Source organism: Chionomys nivalis, chromosome 1 (genome assembly GCF_950005125.1).
Source record: "Chionomys nivalis chromosome 1, mChiNiv1.1, whole genome shotgun sequence".
Taxonomy (NCBI): domain Eukaryota; kingdom Metazoa; phylum Chordata; class Mammalia; order Rodentia; family Cricetidae; genus Chionomys; species Chionomys nivalis.
Window position 1 is genome coordinate 761,226 of NC_080086.1, and position 19,117 is coordinate 780,342.

At 36.9% G+C, this 19,117-nt stretch overlaps 1 protein-coding gene across 5 annotated transcripts in view; it reads right to left on the reverse strand.

Moving 5' to 3' along the window:
• Nucleotides 1-19,117, reverse strand: part of Bicd1 (BICD cargo adaptor 1) — a 168,744-nt gene that overhangs the window by 69,960 nt on the left and 79,667 nt on the right. For all 5 annotated transcript variants that reach the window (XM_057764168.1, XM_057764157.1, XM_057764129.1 and 2 more), the window contains exons 3-4: nt 9,338-9,490; nt 5,214-5,639 (exon numbers count right to left, since the gene is read on the reverse strand). In XM_057764168.1, the coding sequence (XP_057620151.1) occupies nt 5,214-5,639; nt 9,338-9,490 (579 nt within the window). The remainder of the gene's footprint in view (nt 1-5,213; nt 5,640-9,337; nt 9,491-19,117) is intronic.

Below are 19,117 nucleotides of genomic sequence, written 5' to 3' on the forward strand. Positions count from 1 at the left end.
CCCCATCAGAGGAAAAAAGACTCATTACAAGGAGTGACTGGAGGCCCTCTTTAGATATGAGGAGGGGGAGTCTAAGGGGTTTTGCTGCTGTTCAGATACTGGGACAATTTCCTTAAGAGCAGCATTGCATTTGTACTCTCGCCCATTACAAAAACCTTCTCCTGTATGTTGGTTAGGATGAATTGAAGAGAACTGTGTTTTGACAAATTGTGCTATAGTATTGACCTGTTAAATTGTGTTATGGTATTGACCTGCTAATGCTTTAGTTTACTATAAGATGTTAATGATTAGAACTTGTCTAAGAAAAGTTTGACATTAGCAATGAATTCTTGAATTTTACATGTTTGATAAGACACATTTATATTTTAATACTGCTGAATACTCTAGACCAATTCAAACTTGGGCATTTCCAACCCTGGTGATCCTTCACTCCTTTAATTAGGAGATATTATAGCCATAGAAGTATGCATAGCACAAAGTATTATCTGCTTGCTTACCATTAGCTAAATGCGGATGAACTCTCTTGTTAGAAACTTGGCTCAGAGACACAGAGTCCAGTACTGTCTCCTTTAACCCTTTATTTACAGAGGCTGACAGTCAATGACAGGTTTGATCTTTTCCCCCAGGTGCCTAAGACATGGACTTGCATATTTGGACGGCATGTTCAGAAGATGGGTAAGTCTGGGAAATGGAAAAGTGTTCACCTAAGGCAGAAGCAACCATCTGCCTGATGCAGAAGCAGAGGCATTATTAAAATAAATAAAAAGGGAGGAATTGTGAAAGCCCAAAAATATGAGCATATTTCCATGTAGACCAAAGGTCAGAGAGTTGGAACTTACCTCTAATTCTTTAAGGTTATTGTGCCTCTACCTCAAGCAAAGGTCCCACATAGATGTAGATCAGAGAATTCTGCTCTCTCAGGGTTATTGTCAACAGGTATAGCTAATAGCCAGACTTTGTACTCCAAGAATAGAAAAGTAGATGTGTTCCTACCTCAAACAAAAGTCTAAGTTCCAATTCCCTTAAGGAGATAACTGGATTCCACCCAGAGAGTGGTTTGCCTACAGAATGCTTTGGTCTAGGGTATGAATGTGACTTGTTTTGTTCTAACAACAGAATGTTTAACTATGAATGTAGCCTGTGACTTTCAATTGGTATGTTCATTTCCTTGTATCTGTTAATTCATTTTTTGTCTTATTCCTACCTTTTGGAGTCAGGGGTATTTAAAACAATTGAAAATTAAATGTGGATGAATTTTTAATACTCACTGGAAATCCCTCCCAATACTATACTATATATTTCTCCATTTTATTATTTTCATTTGTATCTTCATATTCCTTACTATATTTTTAATCAAGGCTGGTCCCCAAGAAGAGAGAAACTCTGAAGCACAAGTTGTGACTGCACAGAGTGGATCAAGAGAGAGCACCAAGAGAGATCTCAGTGGCTCCCTCAGATACAAACAGTGACAGTACAGAATAGACCAAGAACAGTTACCAAAGACACTGACAGCCACTGCAAGGATTGGACTAAGAGGCAAAGACACTGCCAGCACCAGTTGGAGGAAGAGATGAATAGGTGCCAATGCAAGAATTCACCCAACAACCTAAAAAGCAGCAAAGCAATACCAGAACCCACTGGTCATACAACAGGAAGACTTGATCGTCCTAACCAAGAAGAAGCAGAAGAAAATGATTTAAAAAGTAACTTTATGAGGATGAGGGAGACCTTTAAAGAGGAAATGAAAATTTCCATGAAAAACTGGAGGAAAAGACAAACCAAAAAAAAATGGAAATCAATAAATTTCTCAAAGAAAACCAAGAAAAAACAATCAAACAAGTAAAGCAAGCAGTTAAAGACTTGAAGACTTAGAGGCAATAAAGAAAATACAAACTCACTGGGCGGTGGTGGCACACGCCTTTAATCCCAGCACTCAGGAGGCAGAGGCAGGTGGATCTCTGTGAGTTCGAGGCCAGCCTGGTCTACAAGAGCTAGTTCCAGGACAGGAACCAAAAAAGCTATGGAGAAACCCTGTCTTGAAAAATTAAAAAAAAAAAAGAAAAGAAAAAGAAAATACAAACTGAGAGAATTCTAGATATGGAAAATCTGGGTAAACAAACGGGAACTATAGAGGCAAGCATAAACAAGAAAATACAAGTGATGAAAGAGAGAATCTCAGACATTGAAGATATGATAGAGGAAATAGATCCATTGGCCAAAGAAAATGTGAAATCCAACAAATTCTTAACATATAACAGGAAATCTGGGACACTATGAAAATACCAAACCTAAGAATAATAGGAATAGAAAGAGAACTCCAGCTCAAATGCACAGAAAATATATTCAACAAAATCTTAGAAGAAAACTTTCCCAATATTAAGAAGGATATTCCTGGGAAGGTACAAAAATCTCATAGAACACCAAGTAGACTGGACCAAAAAAAAAGTGCCTCGCCATATAAGAATTAAAACACAAAACATACAGAATAAAGAGACAATATTAAGAGCTGCAAAGGCAAAAGGCCAATTAGCATATAAAGACAGACCTATAAGAATTACACTCAACTTCTCAATGAAAATCATGAAAGCCAGAAGGTCCTGGAAAGATGTGCTGCAGACACTAAGAGACCACAGATCTTTCCATCACCATAGATGGAGAAAACAAGATATTTGATGATAAAACAAGATTTCAACAATACCTATCCACAAATCCAGCCCTAATAAAAGTACTAGAAAAAAAACTTCAACTCAAGGAAGCCAAACTGCACCCAAAGAAACACAGGCAACAGAAAAATAAATCAGCAAAACCTAAAAAAGGGAAACACACAAACACTACCACTGAACAATAAGAGGATTTAACAATCACTGGTCATTAATATCTCAATATCAATGGACTCAATTCACCTATAAAAAGACACAGGCTAAGAGAATGGATACAAAAACAAGATCCAGGCTTCTAATGTATACAAGAAACACACCTCAATCTCAAAGACAGACATTACTTCAGAGTAAAAAGTTGGGAAAAGGTTTTCCAATCAAATGGACTTAAGAAACAAGCAGGTGTAACTATCCAAATATCTCACAAAACATGCTTCAAACTAAAATCAATCAGAAGAGATGGAGGACACTTTATACTCTTAACAGGAAAAATCCATCAAATGAAGTCTCAATCCTGAACATCTATGCCCCAAATGCAAGAGCACCTACATATGTAAAAAAAAAAAAAAAAAAAAAAAAAAAAAAAAAAAAAAAAAAAAAAAAAAAACCCACATTCCTAAAGCTAAAATGGCACATCAAACCCCACCCACTGAAAGAAGTAAACTTCAACACCCCAATGGACAGGTCAACCAGACAGAAACTTAACAGAGAAATAAGAGAACAAACAGATGTCAGGAATCAAATGGAATTTGCAGACATCTACAGAACATTTCAACCAAACACACACAAAAAAAATATATCTTCTTCTCAGCACCTCATGGAAGCTTCTCTAAAATTGACCACATACTCAGTAACACAGCAGACCTCAACTGATACAAAAAATAATTGTAAGAAAAAAAAACCCTGTATCTTAAGGGATCATGATGGTTTAAAGTTAGAATTTAACAACACTCATTGATAAAGCCTACAAACTCATGGAAATTGAACAGTGCCCAATTGAACCACCCCTTAGTCATGGAAGAAATAAAGAAATTAAAGACTTCATAGAATTCAACAAAAGTGAAGGCACAAGATACTTAAACCTGTGGAACACTATGAAAGCGGTGCTAAGAGGAAAGTTCATTGCACTAAGTGCCTACATAAAGAAAGGAAAAAAAATCTCACACTAGTGACTTAACAGCACACCTGAAAGCTCTAGAACAAAAGGAAGCAAACTTACCCAGGAGGAGTAAAAGACAGGAAATAATCAATTAAGGGCTGAAATCAATAAAATAAAAACAAAGAAAACAATACAAAGAATGAGACAAAGAGCTGGTTCTTTGAGAAAATCAACAAGATAGATAAACCTTGGGCTGGAGAGATGGCTCAGAGGTTAAGAGCATTGCCTGCTCTTCCAAAGGTCCTGAGTTCAATTCCCGGCAACCACATGGTGGCTCACAACCATCTGTAAAGAGGTCTGGTGCCCTCTTCTGGCCTGCAGATATGCACACAGACAGAATATTGTATACATAATAAATAAATATTTAAAAAAAAGATAGATAAACCTTTATCCAAACTAATCAAAAGGCAGGGATAGAACATCAAAATTAACAAAATCAGAAATGAAAAGGGGGATTTAACAACAGACACTGAGGAAATCCAGAGAATCATTAGGTCATACTTTGAAAACCTGTCTTCCACAAAATTGGAAAATATAAAAGAAATGGACAGTTTTCTGTATAGGTACCACATACCAAAATTAAATCAAGACCAGGTAAACAAATTAAATAGACTTACAACCTGCAAGGAAATAAAAGCAGTCATCAAAAGCCTCCCAACTAAAAGAAGCCCAGGACTGGATGGTTTCAGTGCAGAATTCTACCAGAACTTCCAAGAAGTGGTAATACCTGTACTCTTCAAAGAGTTCCACATAATAAAAACAGAAGGAACATTGCCAAACTCTTTTTATGAGGCTACAGTTACTCTGATACTGAAACCAAACAAAGACTCAACCAAGAAAGAGAATTACATGTTTTCTTACTTACACTTGTTTTGTGTTTGTAACCATATGGAATCTTGACTGCTTTTTATTTAGGAAGTCCTTTGTGTCTTTAAAGTCCTTTGTATCTTTGTGTTTCTGAGGAATATAACCATTATCTTAAAAGCAGTATTTTCTGTCATTTTACTTGCATATAATATTTCTGAATTCTCTTATCATTCATAAATATATGAATGATTTGTCTTTTCACAGACCACACTGTACTCCAAATCATAAATTAAAGAAGCTCTTTTATTATGGTGCTGCAGATTGAATCCAGGACCCAGCAATTGCTAGGCAAGCTCTCTACTACTGAGCTATGCCCAACTCATTTCTCAAGTGCTTCAAAAAAGAAATTTATTTTCACCATTCTTTCTGTCATGTCTTTCTAAAATATCCTATTTCCAAATCTTCTAGTTGAAGAATCAATATGTGAAAAAAAATTAAGCAGGAAGAAAAATCCGAGAATCATAATTCCCATAGCACACAACATCAATCAACATGAAATTCATTACTGTAGATATAAGTAAAGTTCTTACCTGCATGAGCTGCTGCTTCAATTTCTGAATTTCTGAAATGTTCAGCTCACTGAATAAGTCAGACACAGGGTGTAGGGATTCTCCTTTCCGTGATGTGGGAGTACGATAGTCCCCATTAAGTTTCCCAAGAGGCCCATGGATATGCCCATTCATCTTGTCGTCGTTGTTTGGCTCGCTCCCATCCTCAGAAAACTTGAGCCCATCTACCGAGATGCTGATGTGGTTATCACTGAGGTTGATGTACTGGGACAGCTCCTTCCTCAGGTTGTTTTTTTGCTCTCTTTCATTTTTCAATGTCTCAAGGGCTTCTTCCAACTGATGCTCTGCAATCTCTTTTAGTCGGATGGCATCTTCCAGTTGGCTGTTCAGTAACACTGTTTCTTCTTCAAATCGCTTAATTTCATGTTTTAAGCCTTCGTATTCAACCTAAATTAGACAAGTTAAAGAATATTCATAAAGATAAAATTTTGACCTTAATAAAAATTTCCATTAAACACTCTAATGGATTTAATCATTTAAGTAAAATATAAACAGTCTACAAAATAAAAAATAAAAAGTGCATACTACATTCTTAGGATAACACACAACAGTTACATAGATACAAACACACACACACACATATGTATATATATATACAACTAGCTATATTTTAAAGTATAAAAATATATATTTAACACACAGCAGAAATGAAAAGTATTTATTATACTAGGATTTTTTTTTCAGGACATAGTAGACAAAAGGATCCATTATTTATTAGGATCCATTGTTTTCCTAATAAGTAACAATAAAATATTTTGATAACTTTTTTCAATTTTTTTAATATGCAGCACCCAAGGAAAAAATCTTTATCACCACTGTTTTATTTCATCAATTAAAAATACAGCTTTAGTATGCAGACAAACATTTGTTTAAAAGATCACAAGACCAAAATTTCAATAAAACATTTTTGAGAATAAGATTTTTAAAAAGCCAAAAATTTAACCCCAAATAATAAATAATCTATACTGTGAGTAATGTAACATCCTCTCTAATTATAATAAAGAACCTGCTCGAATAACCTTTGACCACAGGCACCATAGATGACAGCGTCTCTGAGCTTGTATGCATTCCTGGAGACTCTTCCATGATACTATGTCACCTTTTAAAAACATGTTTTCTGGGGCCAGTCCAGGTTACATATTGATACTCTTTCTCAATAAAAAAATTTTAAGTACCTTTTGATTCTGCTAGGTATCCCTTAGTATGTCAATGCTCCTCCACAATGTTTAAAACCAAATTCTGCTCTTCAATAAGCATTTGCTTAGTAAATAACTATTCTGAAAAAAACTAAAACAAGTAATAAACATTATACTACTAGATACTAATATAAACTGTACATTTAGTTTGTATTTTTATTGTTTAAATTGAAACAGGAATCATAGACCATTATTGCTTTCATATATATTTTATTCTTCCTCCTCTTTCCTTTTATATTAATGGAATTATTTATTTTGAAAATGTTGAGGTACCAGTTTAGTTGGGATATAGATTTGAGTGAAATAAATAAGACCTAATTGAAAATGCCTTAGTTAAGTTAGAAGGGCTTTACCCTGTGAAACAGAATGGGAATAGACAGCCAAGTCAAGCTTGGAATCTCAGCTCCATAAGATCCTCTGTGAACCAGACTTCTCTCTTGCTATATAACTTCCTACTACAGTCCACACAAAGAATCTATGCCAGAGGCAATTCAAGTGATATTCTAGCAAAACATCTAGCAACATTCTGCCCAAGTAGATCAGCAGTTATAAAGAGTAATAATTGGAGCAGAAGGGTGATGTGTGATTCCCCTCTGTATGTTGTGAATACCACTGGTGAACAAAGAAACTGCCTTGGCCTGTTGATAGGGCAGAGCTTAGGTGGGTGGGAAAAACTAAACGGCATGCTGGGAGGAAGGAGGCAGAGTAAAGGAGAAGCCATGGAGCTGCCACTGGAAACAGACACGCTGAAATTTTGTTGGTAGGCCACGACCTCGTGTGATGCACAGATTAATAGAGATGGGTTAAATTAAGATGTAAGAGTTAGCCAATAAGAAGTTAAAGATAATGGGCCAAGCAGTGATTTAACTAATACAAATTCTGTGTGATTATTTCAGGTCTGAGCTGCCGGGCAGCCAGGAAACAAACTAACAGCCTCCCTATAACAGAAGGCTAGTAAAAATATATCTCTTTAAAAGCGGAGAACCTAAGCTCCAATGTCCATGTGATATCCAGCTCCTGGAAATGAATTACCTAGTTGTGATAAGATGGAACCATGTTCCAATACAAGGTGTCAGTAGAACTTACTAGTGTCTGCTAGTACCATGTGGTACTGGTTTTGCAGGCACGAGAGGTGTAATATTTAAAAGATCATGAAGTTGTCTTGCACAGTTTCAAAGACCTTAGGGACCAACCAGCATGTGGCATGGATAAAGTTCCTGAAAGAAGGTCCTGAGAAACCGTAGAGTGAAGCTGTGAGGGTGAACCCTAAATTGTAGTGGAGATTTAAAATATTGGAGATACCAGAATCATGAACCATCTGCCAAGGAAAGCTGTAGGTATGGTATGAAGCCTACCTAAGACAGAGTCTATATATACCAGAAGACAGAGCTAGAGGAATGGGGTACAGTCACTTTCATCACAAGCCCCAGATGGCAGACATGAAGCTGTAGGATTCAGTTAGACTAAATACATTTTGCACTAAGTAATGTCCATTAGCCTGGGGCGGGTGGGGTAGCCAGAATCAGAATGTTGTGGTTTGAATGTGAAATGTCCCCTATAGGCTCACATGTTTGAATACATGACTCACACCAGTGGTGCTGTTTAGAAAGGCTGTGGAAATTTTAGGAGGTAGAGTCTTGCTGGTGGAAGTTGGTAACTGCGGGATATGCCTTGAGGACTTATAGCCCAGCTCCATTACCTGATCACTCTCTACTTTCCAGGAGCAAATGTAATATGACCATCCCACTTCTTGTTCCTGTCACCATATCTTTCTTGCTTGCTAAACCAAAATAGACCCTTTCTTCCCTAAGTTGTTTTTGTCATGGTGTTTTATTGCAGCAATAAAAAGGAACTAAAACATCATCTAAGCTTTATTATAGGAAGAAAATGTAAATTATAAGGGGCTTTTATAATAAGGTTACAGCTGAAAAAGAAATCAAGCATTTACAATGAAAGAAGAGACAGACAGAGAGACAAAGGGGAGGAGGAGAGATGAAAGAAAGGGGAAGAAAAAAGGAAGGAAAGAGAAGAGAGGAGAGATGAAAACAGATGGGAGAAATGGGGAGGGACAGAGAGGGTCAGTTAGGAAAGAAGGGAAGATAGAAAGGAAGGAAAGGGAAAAAGAAGAAATTGGGTAAAGGAAGGGACATTGGGGAAGGAAGGAAAAAAGGAAAGGGAAGAGAAGATAGAGGAAGGAAAGGAAAGAGAAGGAAAGGAAAAGGAAGGGAAGGGAAGGGAAAAGAAGAGAAGAGAAGGGGGGGAACAGAAAAAGGGGAGGAAGACAGACAAGTTTTATAGAAAGATCTTAAGGGTGTTATCTGTATAAAATAAGGTAGTACACCAGCAGCAATAGGAAGTTGCTAAGTTAAATTTATTATAATTTATTATATTTGACTTACTACTAAAACAAATGATGACTAAGTTAAAATAAATTAAAATTTTGCTTACTTGATAAAACTGCATTGCAAACTATACTACTTACATTTTTTCTTATACGTTTTAGCTGACATAGTAAGACAGAGAAATTCCAGCATACAAATTAAAGGAGTATAGAAAACATGACAAATTCTTTCTTAAGAAACAAAGTATAGGGCTAAAAAGATGGCTCAGCAGTCAAAGAGCATGCTCTGCTCTTCCAGAGGACCTGATTTCAACTGTCTTCAGCACCTGATTCCAGCACCCACATCAAGGGTCTCACAAGTACCTCTAACTCAGGTTCCAGGGAGATTCAGAGTCTGTGGCTCCTGCAAGCACCTGCACTCCTGTATGTGCTCATACACACACATAAAAATAAACATTTTGAAAGAAAGGGAAGAATAAACTTCATTTATTAGAAAATGTAGATCTATCTATGGTATAACTTTTGAAAAAAATCTTCTTAATCCTCACCTGGTTCTGTTTTAATGTGGACACCAGTTTTTGCAATGTAATATTTTCTTCTTCCAGTTCTGTATAGTCCTGAAGGAGTCTGGTCTCCCGGAATTTATATTCTCGAATTTCATCTTTCATTCGTATTCTCTGTAGCTCCACCATCTCATTGTTCTGAAACAACAATATAAGCAATCAGTATAAAACTTTCTTACTCTAGGTTTCAGAAAATGTAGAAAAGAAACCCTGGTTGTTAGATAACAGAAAAGATTTCCTGTATTTAAATTGGCACTTCCTTTTTAGATGACAATTTAATAATATCTATCAAAATTTCTAAAGAAATCTGACATTTAGCCGGGTGGTGGTGGCGCACGCCTTTAATCCAGCACTTGGGAGGCAGAGGCAAGCGGATCTCCGTGAGTTCGAGGCCAGCCTGGTCTACAAGAGCTAGTTCCAGGACAGGCACCAAAAACTACAGAGAAACCCTGTCTTGAAAAACTGACATTTAAAAATCATTCTTTTTATTGAGCTATATATTTTTCCACTCCCCTCCATTCCTTCCCTCCCTCTTTCTATCCTCTCCCATGACCACCACGCTCCCAAATTACTCAGGAGATCTTGTTTTTTTTTTCCTTCCTATGTAAATCCATGTATGTCTCTCTTAAGGTCCTCTTTGCTTCCTAGACTCTCTGGTGTTGTGGACTGAAAATCATTCTTAAAAACATTTTCAAAGAAATAAAAATCTAAGTAAATTCCTATTTATTCACACAAAGAATGGAAAATAGACTAAATTTTTGCTATTTGGAGTCACAGTGAAATAAATTATTTTACTCTGAATTACAAAATCATTTGAAATGATGATAAATACAATCAGAGGGAACTTTGAAGTGTTAAAATGGAAATCTAGCTACAATGTATTATTAAATGTAAAAATAAGCTGTGGACTAGTATGCACAGTAGAATCTCATTATGTGTCAAAATTAAGAGAGTGGACTGAAGAAATGGCTCAGGGGTTGAGAGCACTTGCTGTTCTTGTGAGGACCTGATTGGATTCCCAGGGTCCACATGGCAGCTTACAAGCATCTGTGTCCGCAGTTCAGAGCATCCCATCCCTCCTTCCACCGCCACAGGCACCAGCCATGAACTCAGTGCACTTGCATACATACAGAGAAAATACTCACACACATAAAATAAAAACAAGTATTTTTAAAGATGTAGTGGCATTTCAACTGTATTTTAATAAATAAAGACTGCTTGAAGATCAGAGAGTAAAACAATTCCACTGGTCAATGTTACAGACCAGGTTTTGGTAACACACACCTTTAATCCCAGTACCCACAATGATTGACATGCACCTTTAATCCCAAGAGCCACACTAGTTGCCAAAGAAATCGGGTGGTGCATGCCTTTAATCCCAGCGGTCCACACCTTTAATCCCAGCCCTAGAGAGGAATATAAAATAGGGGGAGGGAGACGACCGACAGCTCTCAGACACAGTCTCCTGAGATTCCTGAAGGCAGGATTGCCATTTTTTGACTGAAGTTGAAGTAAGAGCCAGTGGCTGGCTGTTTTGCTTTTTGTATCTTTAGGTTGAATCCCAATTTCTCTCTCTTAGTTTTTATTAACCATGCTTCATAAAGCATTTCTAAATAAATAAATAAATAAATAAATAAATAAATAAATAAATAGGACTTGGTATTGTGATGCACATCTGGATTTCCAGAACTTGGAGTGTAGAGCAAGGAAGATCAGGGGCTCATGGACAGATTGGTTATACAAGACCCTCTCTCAAAAACCAAAACAATAAAAATGAATAAAATTAAAAAATGAATACATGTGTACATGCACACACAAGCAAACTTCACTTTCATGATATAAATATATTTGTGAAAATTTTCCCCAAACTGTCAATAGTGATTATTTAGCAGGGTTAAGGTTAGGCAGATCATCACAATAAGCAAAGAGTCTATTACTTTAATTTTATAACTTATAACAAAGCAAAAGTTCTCTACAAAATTCTCCATTGTTTAAAAACCCTTTTGGTGACTTCCACTCCATGTATATTTGTACTTTATTCCCTTTCCATCTCTGTAGAAAAAAAATGCATTAAATATTTAACCATGCTAATTTATGACTGATAAGACATATCACTTAAGTATGATACAGATAATGAGTGAGGGAGAAACACATCTTTGTGTTCATAGCTTGAGAGATAAACAGGAATCCTCAAATAAAAGGAGGTTTAGGAAATCATGTTAAAACTACACTTTTTTTTCTCCTATGCCTTTAAAATATCAATGTTCATTGAGCTTGTGTATATTAACACTCTGTTATAGCAAAATACAATACATACCACTTCCTAAATGTATTTGACCATAAGATCTTTACCTTTTTCAAGGAATATTTTAAACAATTTATAGACTAAAACATTGGAAATGAGAGCACCACATAAGCAGAGAAGCATGACTTCCAGCTAGTGAGGCCCTACACAGAGGCAGCCAGATCATTACCACATCTCACAAGTCCTACAAATGACACGTGTCACAATTCACCGATCACATATTAACTAGGCCCACCCACTCTTTTATGAAAGTCTCCATATGAACATTTTTCTAAAAGCATACGCTGGACTTTTCCAAGCACCTTTCTCCCAGCCCAAACCGCAGAGCAAATAGTCTTTCAACCAAACTTCGTAATACAAAGGTAACTTTACTTACTCCCCTGTAGTGTAGCACCTTCCTGCCCATCCTCCTAAGGAACCCTAAAAACAAAACAACAAAACAAAACAAACCTTGCCTTCTGGGGAGTTGGGGTAGTGTTAGTGAGGCACTGAGGCTTAACTTCAGACTTCGGACTTTGGCCATGAAGTTAGGGTTGTGAAGGAGAATTTCTGGAAAGAAGCTGTGTCTGCAAAGACTGGCTGCTTGAAACCGCACTGATGTTGAGAGTTCGGAATGCTGCAAGTGCAGAGGCTAACTAACCACCTTATCTTGGGCTACCTTCAAGACCATCAGTACCCATTCCTTGCCCACATGGAGAGTGGTAGAACTAACACCCTGTGGCTAATAGATTAAAAAAGGAAGGAAGGAAGGAAGGAAGGAAGGAAGGAAGGAAGGAAGGAAGGAAGGAAGGAAGGAAGGAAGGAAGGAAGGAAGGAAACCTTTGAAATCTATTAACTAGGCAGACCAATAGCATTCACAAACCCAAAAGCTAAGAATGTCATCAGATATCATTTGAGGTCTAAGAAAGATTCCTCCATCTTGCTGCAACCACCTTTCTGATGTCCCCACCAATGTAATTTAAACATGTCATGATAGATGACTTTCTTTGGTCTGCAAAACTATAAAACTTCATAAAACCACTTCCACATTGAAACATGGAATTTGGAATAACCTAAGTCATGATTATTCACAATGGCTCCAGAATAAACTATCTCGTATTCCCTTTAAGATGAAAACTGTGTTTAGTATTTCAAAAGTGTCTGATGACACAATGTGGAACTCTGAAAATGATCCATTTTTCACCAAAGGAATGACCTGAATGAGAGTCAGTAATCTGCCAAAAACTATTGAGTACAGGCTTCTTGGTGTTATTTCCTCCTGCGGCCCTTGGACCTCTCTTGCTTTGGTTAACAATCTACTTGTTTATTCTGAGCTAGTAAATTAAGGATCCTAATAAGACATATGCCTTTTGAGTCTACTTTCAAAGCTCTTGGTTTAAGGTATTTAGTTCATTCATTTGCTTTGGTCTAGAAACTTAGTTAGGTTTGGTTTGTTTGTTTCATTCAAATCTCGAAAGGCATTTTGAATTTTGTTCAAGATTGGAACTTTAAAGGCTGTTTGTTTTTGTTTTGTCTTGGTTTTGTCTTCAAAATATTTTGATTTATTATCTTTTGAGATTTATCTCTTGACACATAAAATTTGGGGTAACCTTTATCTGTGTTAACAGACCATGATCACTCAAAATGGCTCCAGAATAAATTATCTTTTATTCTCTTTAAGAAGAGAGCTGTGCTTCTTTGTGTGCATGTCATTGAGGCTAATAAACCTCTTGCCCAAAGTGACTTAGCCCCCCCTTCCCTCTTCCTCTCCCTCCCTCCTCTTCTTGACCTACTTAAAAACAGGGTGGATAAGGTAAACCACAAAGCTAGCCAACCATGATTTAAATAATGACATAAAATTAAAATGTAAAAAGTTTAGACAAGATAATCAGGTCCTGTGAAGGAGTTCAGGACATGCCATATTTACATCTTGAATCCCAGCATGGGGAGGTGGAAACAGGAGCAAAATGGCTGGATAGAGAGAGGAATATAAAGGGGAAGAGACAGAAACTCAATGGAGTGTGTAGTCTGAGTTTTGATGGAAACACAGTACAGTCTAGTCAGTCTGAAGATTGTTCCTTCAGTCTGAGCATTAGCAGAGTTAAAAGGTCTCTCTAGTGGCTTACTGCACTATTTCTCTGGTCTTCAGCTTTAACCCCTAACTCTGGGTTTTGTTATTTGTGCTACACCTATCTCTCAGTGACAATGTAGAATAATTTCCTAGCATTTGCAGGGTCTTAGGTTCAATTCCAGTAACACACACGTGTGCACATGCGCACACACACACAAAGGTAGAAGGAAAGAGGGAGAAAAGGAGGGAAGGAATGAAGGAGGGAGGGAGGAAGGAAGGACATGGTAGCTCCAACTTCAATATGTATTGAAAATATAGCCACTTTCACTACCTTCACTTGTCATGCTGGTTTAACCACAATCTTCTCACATCTGGATAAGCTATTTATCACTTTAAACTTGAGGATTCACTCCAACAAATTTATGTCACTCTTTTGCTCACTTCCAGTGACTCTCCAGCTAATGCAAACACCTGTGAATCCAGCTCCACAGCATCCAACATTGTCTTCTAGACTTCACAGGTACTTGCACATACATGGTACACATAATTCATGCAAGCAAACACATACACATAATTTAATAAAATAAACCTTTTTAAATGTTCTTAAACCAGACACCAAAAGCATTCTTTTTTTCTTTGTCTCTCTATCTCTATCTCTTTCTCTGTCTGTCTTTATCTCTCCTTTATCTCTCTCTTTCCCTCTCTCTTTTTCCTCCTCTCCCTCAGAATTGGATCTAAGGCATTGCACATGCTAAGCAAGCGTTGTACCACTGAGCTGTATGGTACCCATACCACATAATAAATTGTTTTTTATATACATTAGACTTCATCACAATGAAAATTATTTCGCTCTGTACTATAGTTTGGATATGGTTTGTTTCTCAAGGACATGTGTTGAGACACTCGTCCTCCATGTGACAAGGGGGAAACACTTAAGTGATAGGCATAGAAGGAGATACTTAGGTTAGTTGGAGGTGTGCCCTCAGAAAGGATTGTGGGAACAAAATACTTCTGGCTTCCTGTTTGAAGATGTAAACCCTCTCTCTTATAGAAATTCCTATCACCACCATAGGATCCTTACCAGAGCTGAGCTGACATGCCCTTGAATCTCCAGAACTGTAAACTGATTTTCCTTTTTTTACAAAATAACCTATCTAGGGTACTTCATTATAGTATCAAAACACAGTATCTCATGCTGGAAAATGATTGCTTTATTTAATTTTTTATATTCATGTATGTTTTGCCTGCATGTATGTATGCGTACCACTAATATGCCTGGTACCACAGAGGCCAGAAGAGGGTACTGGAACTGAAGTTACAGATGCTTGCTTGCTTGGTGTAGGAAGGTCTTCTTTCTATGTGCTGCTTTCATTGGTCAAATAAAGAATCTGCCTAGGCCTTTTATAGGGCAGAACTTAAGATAGGCGGGGAAGGCAGGACTGGATGCTTGGAGGAAGAAGACAGTGTGGCAGACGCCATGACTCTCCTCTCCAAGATGGACGCTGGTTAGACTTATGCCGGTAAGTCACAGTCAAGTGGCAATACACATTAATGGAGATGGGTTAAATGAATATGTAAGAGTTAGCCAATAAGAGGTTAAAACTAATAGGCCAGGCAGTAATTTAATTAATACGATTTCCATGTGGTTATTTCGGGGGTTAAGCAGCCGGACGCCGGGAACACAGCCGGCTGCTCCCTTCTACTACACTTGCTAGTCACCATGTGGGTTCTGGGAATCAAAGCCAGGTCCTCTAGAAGAGTAGCCAAGCTATCAAACTCTGAGCCATATGCCCAGCCCCCAAAAAGATGTTTTTTAAGTAAATGAAAAGACAAGTTGCATAGTGGGTGAAAATGTTTGCAAATCATATATCTGATGAAGAACATATACCCAAAATACATACAGAATTTTCAACTTTAACTTAAAGAAAAAATCAAATAAACTAGGTAAGAGTCTTGAACAGACACTAAATAGTATACATGAAGGGCAAATAAGCACAAGAAAAATATCCAATGTTATCATCCATTGAGAAAATTAAAATCACAAAAACTAGTATATCACTACCTATTAGAATATATATAATGAAAAATACTGACAATATTGAATACTGGAAAGAATAGAGAGAAACAGAATCTCTTATATAAAACTTTAATAATAATATAAAATGTAGTCACTGTTATTCAGATGAGCTCTCACTCTTCTGAGCGAAATAAAAGCATGTGCTGACTTATTTTCTTTTCCTACTGCTGTGACAAAAGGAACATACGGGAAGAAAAGTTTGTTTTTACTTGTAGTTCAAAGGTACAATCCATCATGTGGCAAGAGCTTGGAGCAGCTAGTCACATCACATACACAATCAGGAAGCAGAGAATGATGAACCTTGTGTTCAGCGTATTTTGTCTATTTATACAGCAGACTTCCAATCTAAAGCAAGGTGCTACCCTTATGGATGAGTCTTCTCATCTCAGTCAATTCAGTCAAGATAGTCTGCAATGTGCCCATCACACAATCTGTTCTAGAGGTCAAATTGGCAATTATAATTAAATATCATTTATGCTCATGAAAAATATAAATGTACATGAATATGTACAATACCTTTATTCATAGCCACCAAACCCTGGAGAAACAAAAAGCTCACAAATATGGCAAGTAATTAAACAAACTGTAATATGTCAATACAGTAGAATAATACCAGCTATAAAAAGGAACAAACTTGATGTTGATATATTCCATTTAGATGAATCTCAAAGGCATTATAAAAAATTATACAAAAAAAGGATTCAATCTCAAAAAGTGCAAACTAAATGACCTTCTTGAAAAGAAAAAAACTATAGTCAAAGAGGACGATTATTGTTTTTAAAGGCATCTGCCTAGCTTACTACAGACATTAAAGATATTGAATGGATAAACAAATGAAAAATTGAAACCAAAGGATTAAAACTGAATTGAATGTACAAGGAGAATACATAGGCCCAATGGTTTGTATTTTTAAGGATCGTCAACAAAGGTAAATATAATCATTGAAAACTTTTTTTTAAACACATTGTAAACAGATGTCACAAATCAATGCTAAAAAGAATGGCCAGGGTGCTGACCCAAGACCACATCATGTGAGAGAGTGCCAATGGCTCTAGATATGCACATTCTGAGGAGATTTTAAGACAGTTTTGCCAAAACAGTTCTTGGGAATAGGCTAAATCTGTCCACACAAATATAAAACTAGAAAAGTTATTTGCTGTAGAGTCAGAAACTATAAATACAGCTGGTAAAACACAGAGAACCTTCTTCATTTAACCACAGAGTAACAATTAGAGTGGCCAGACACTAGCAAGAGCCTTGGGAGGGAGGCAAGAGATAGAAAATGAGAACGACTTTCAAACCTTTATTTGTTTTTGTTTTTTGGTTTTTTTGTTTTGTTTTGTTGTTTGTTGTTTGTTTGTTTTTCGAGACAGGGTTTCTCTGTGGTTTTGGAACCTGTCCTGGAACTAGCTCTTCTAGACCAGGCTGGTCTCGAACTCACAGAGATCCGCCTGCCTCTGCCTCCCAAGTGCTGGGATTAAAGGCGTGCGCCAGGCATTTAAAAAGGGTCTATATGTTAGTATTATCATCTCCTTGCTGAAAAGAAAGACCTTACCCAATACGATGAGCCATGTGTTAAAGAGTTGGTCTATAGCTTGGCACTACTGGGAGGTAGCAGAAACTTTAAGAAGTAGGCTATTGTGGGATATTTCCAGTCCGAGAAGCCTGCCTTAAATGGAACAGTGGAGCCCCAGCCTCTTTCTCTCTTGTTCTCTTTTTGTATAAAGATTGTAGTGAGTTCTAGTTTGTTCTGACATGCATTCTCTACCATGATGTGCTGTCTCACCCAAAAACAACAGGACCTTTTGATTATGAACTAAAATCCCCAAAATTCAAGTCAAAATAAATCCTTTATCTTTGTAAGTTGACTCTCTCAAGTGTTTATTACAGCAACTGGAAAGCTGATGACAAAGGGAACAAACACAACTTGCTCAGATTACATTGTTGGTAGGTGGTACAGCAAATATTTGAGTCCAGAGATGGACAATTCCTAAAACATGTTTTTTTAGTTCTACTTAATTTTTTATTTCGTTTTTGGTTTTTCGAGACAGGGTTTCTCTGTAGCTTTGGAGCCTGTCCTGGAACTAGCTCTTGTAGACCAGGCTGGCCTCGAACTCACAGAGATCCGCCTGCCTCTGCCTCCCGAGTGCTGGGATTAAAGGCGTGCGCCACCACTGCCCAGCTTAGCTTAATTTAATTAAGATTCAATAAAAATTATTTCTAAAATAATCTGTTTATGTCAAGTACTGTCCTAAAGCTGTAAATACCAAAATAGGTAACAAATAAAACATACTCTTAAAAATAAATGAAATTAAGAAAAGGAGCTCAGCCTCTCAGTTTCCTCTTCACAGCTTCTTGTCCTCTGTGAGGAAGCTCCTCAGTAGCCTTTTACCATTTGTCTTAAGTTTGTGTCTATCATTTTCAGACTTTCAAGACCAGGGCCCAGAACACAGTTTGTAGCATTAAGATGCTGATAAAGAAAGAAGAGGGGAGGAGTGAAGAATGGATAATTTTAGTAAGAAATATTAAGGCTTTAGGCATCTGGCCATCTGACTTCATAAGCATGCAAGGTTTGTTTTTTTTTTTAATACAAGGCCATTTGCTCATTCCCAGCTGTCCAGAACTGAAATACTCACACAGAAAATGTATTAATTAAATCACTGTTTGACCTATTAGCTCTAGTTTCTTATTGGCTAGTTCTTTTTATTTATTTTTGAGTGGATAATTTTTTTTCCGAAATAGCTCTGGGAGGGTTCGTTTGCTTTTTCTTTGGTAAAAGTCATACCTCTAAATAAAAGTGACTTCCCATTCCCCAGCCGTCATCAACTGCCAATATCTCTTCAGTTTAAAATTTATTTATATATGTTTTGCATCCAAAGTATGTGACATCATCCGTAATATGGTTTTACTGTCTAGTTTAGGTAGGCATGGATATTTTCACTTACTCACTGATATGTTCTAGGAGCAGTATTGTTCACTAACATTGGGTACTTCAGTTCAAATCCCTTTTTAAATTTTTAATTAAAATATGATCAAATTATTAACCCCTTCACATCCTACTTCTGTGCTCCTCTCCCTCATACATGACTTTCTTTCTTTAACCATTGTTGTTACATATACATGTAAATGAACAAACATAGACATGCAAAAAAATCATACTCTTTTACTTGAAAAAACTTGTTAATTTATTATATATTCTGTAGAATGTCATAAGTATCTAATAGAGATACATCCTTTAGCGATGTCAAAGAATTATTGTCCTGGAAAGAGTCATTACCAAATTACTACTAAGGTGCCTTCTCGACCTATGGCTCTATGGGTATGGACTCCTTG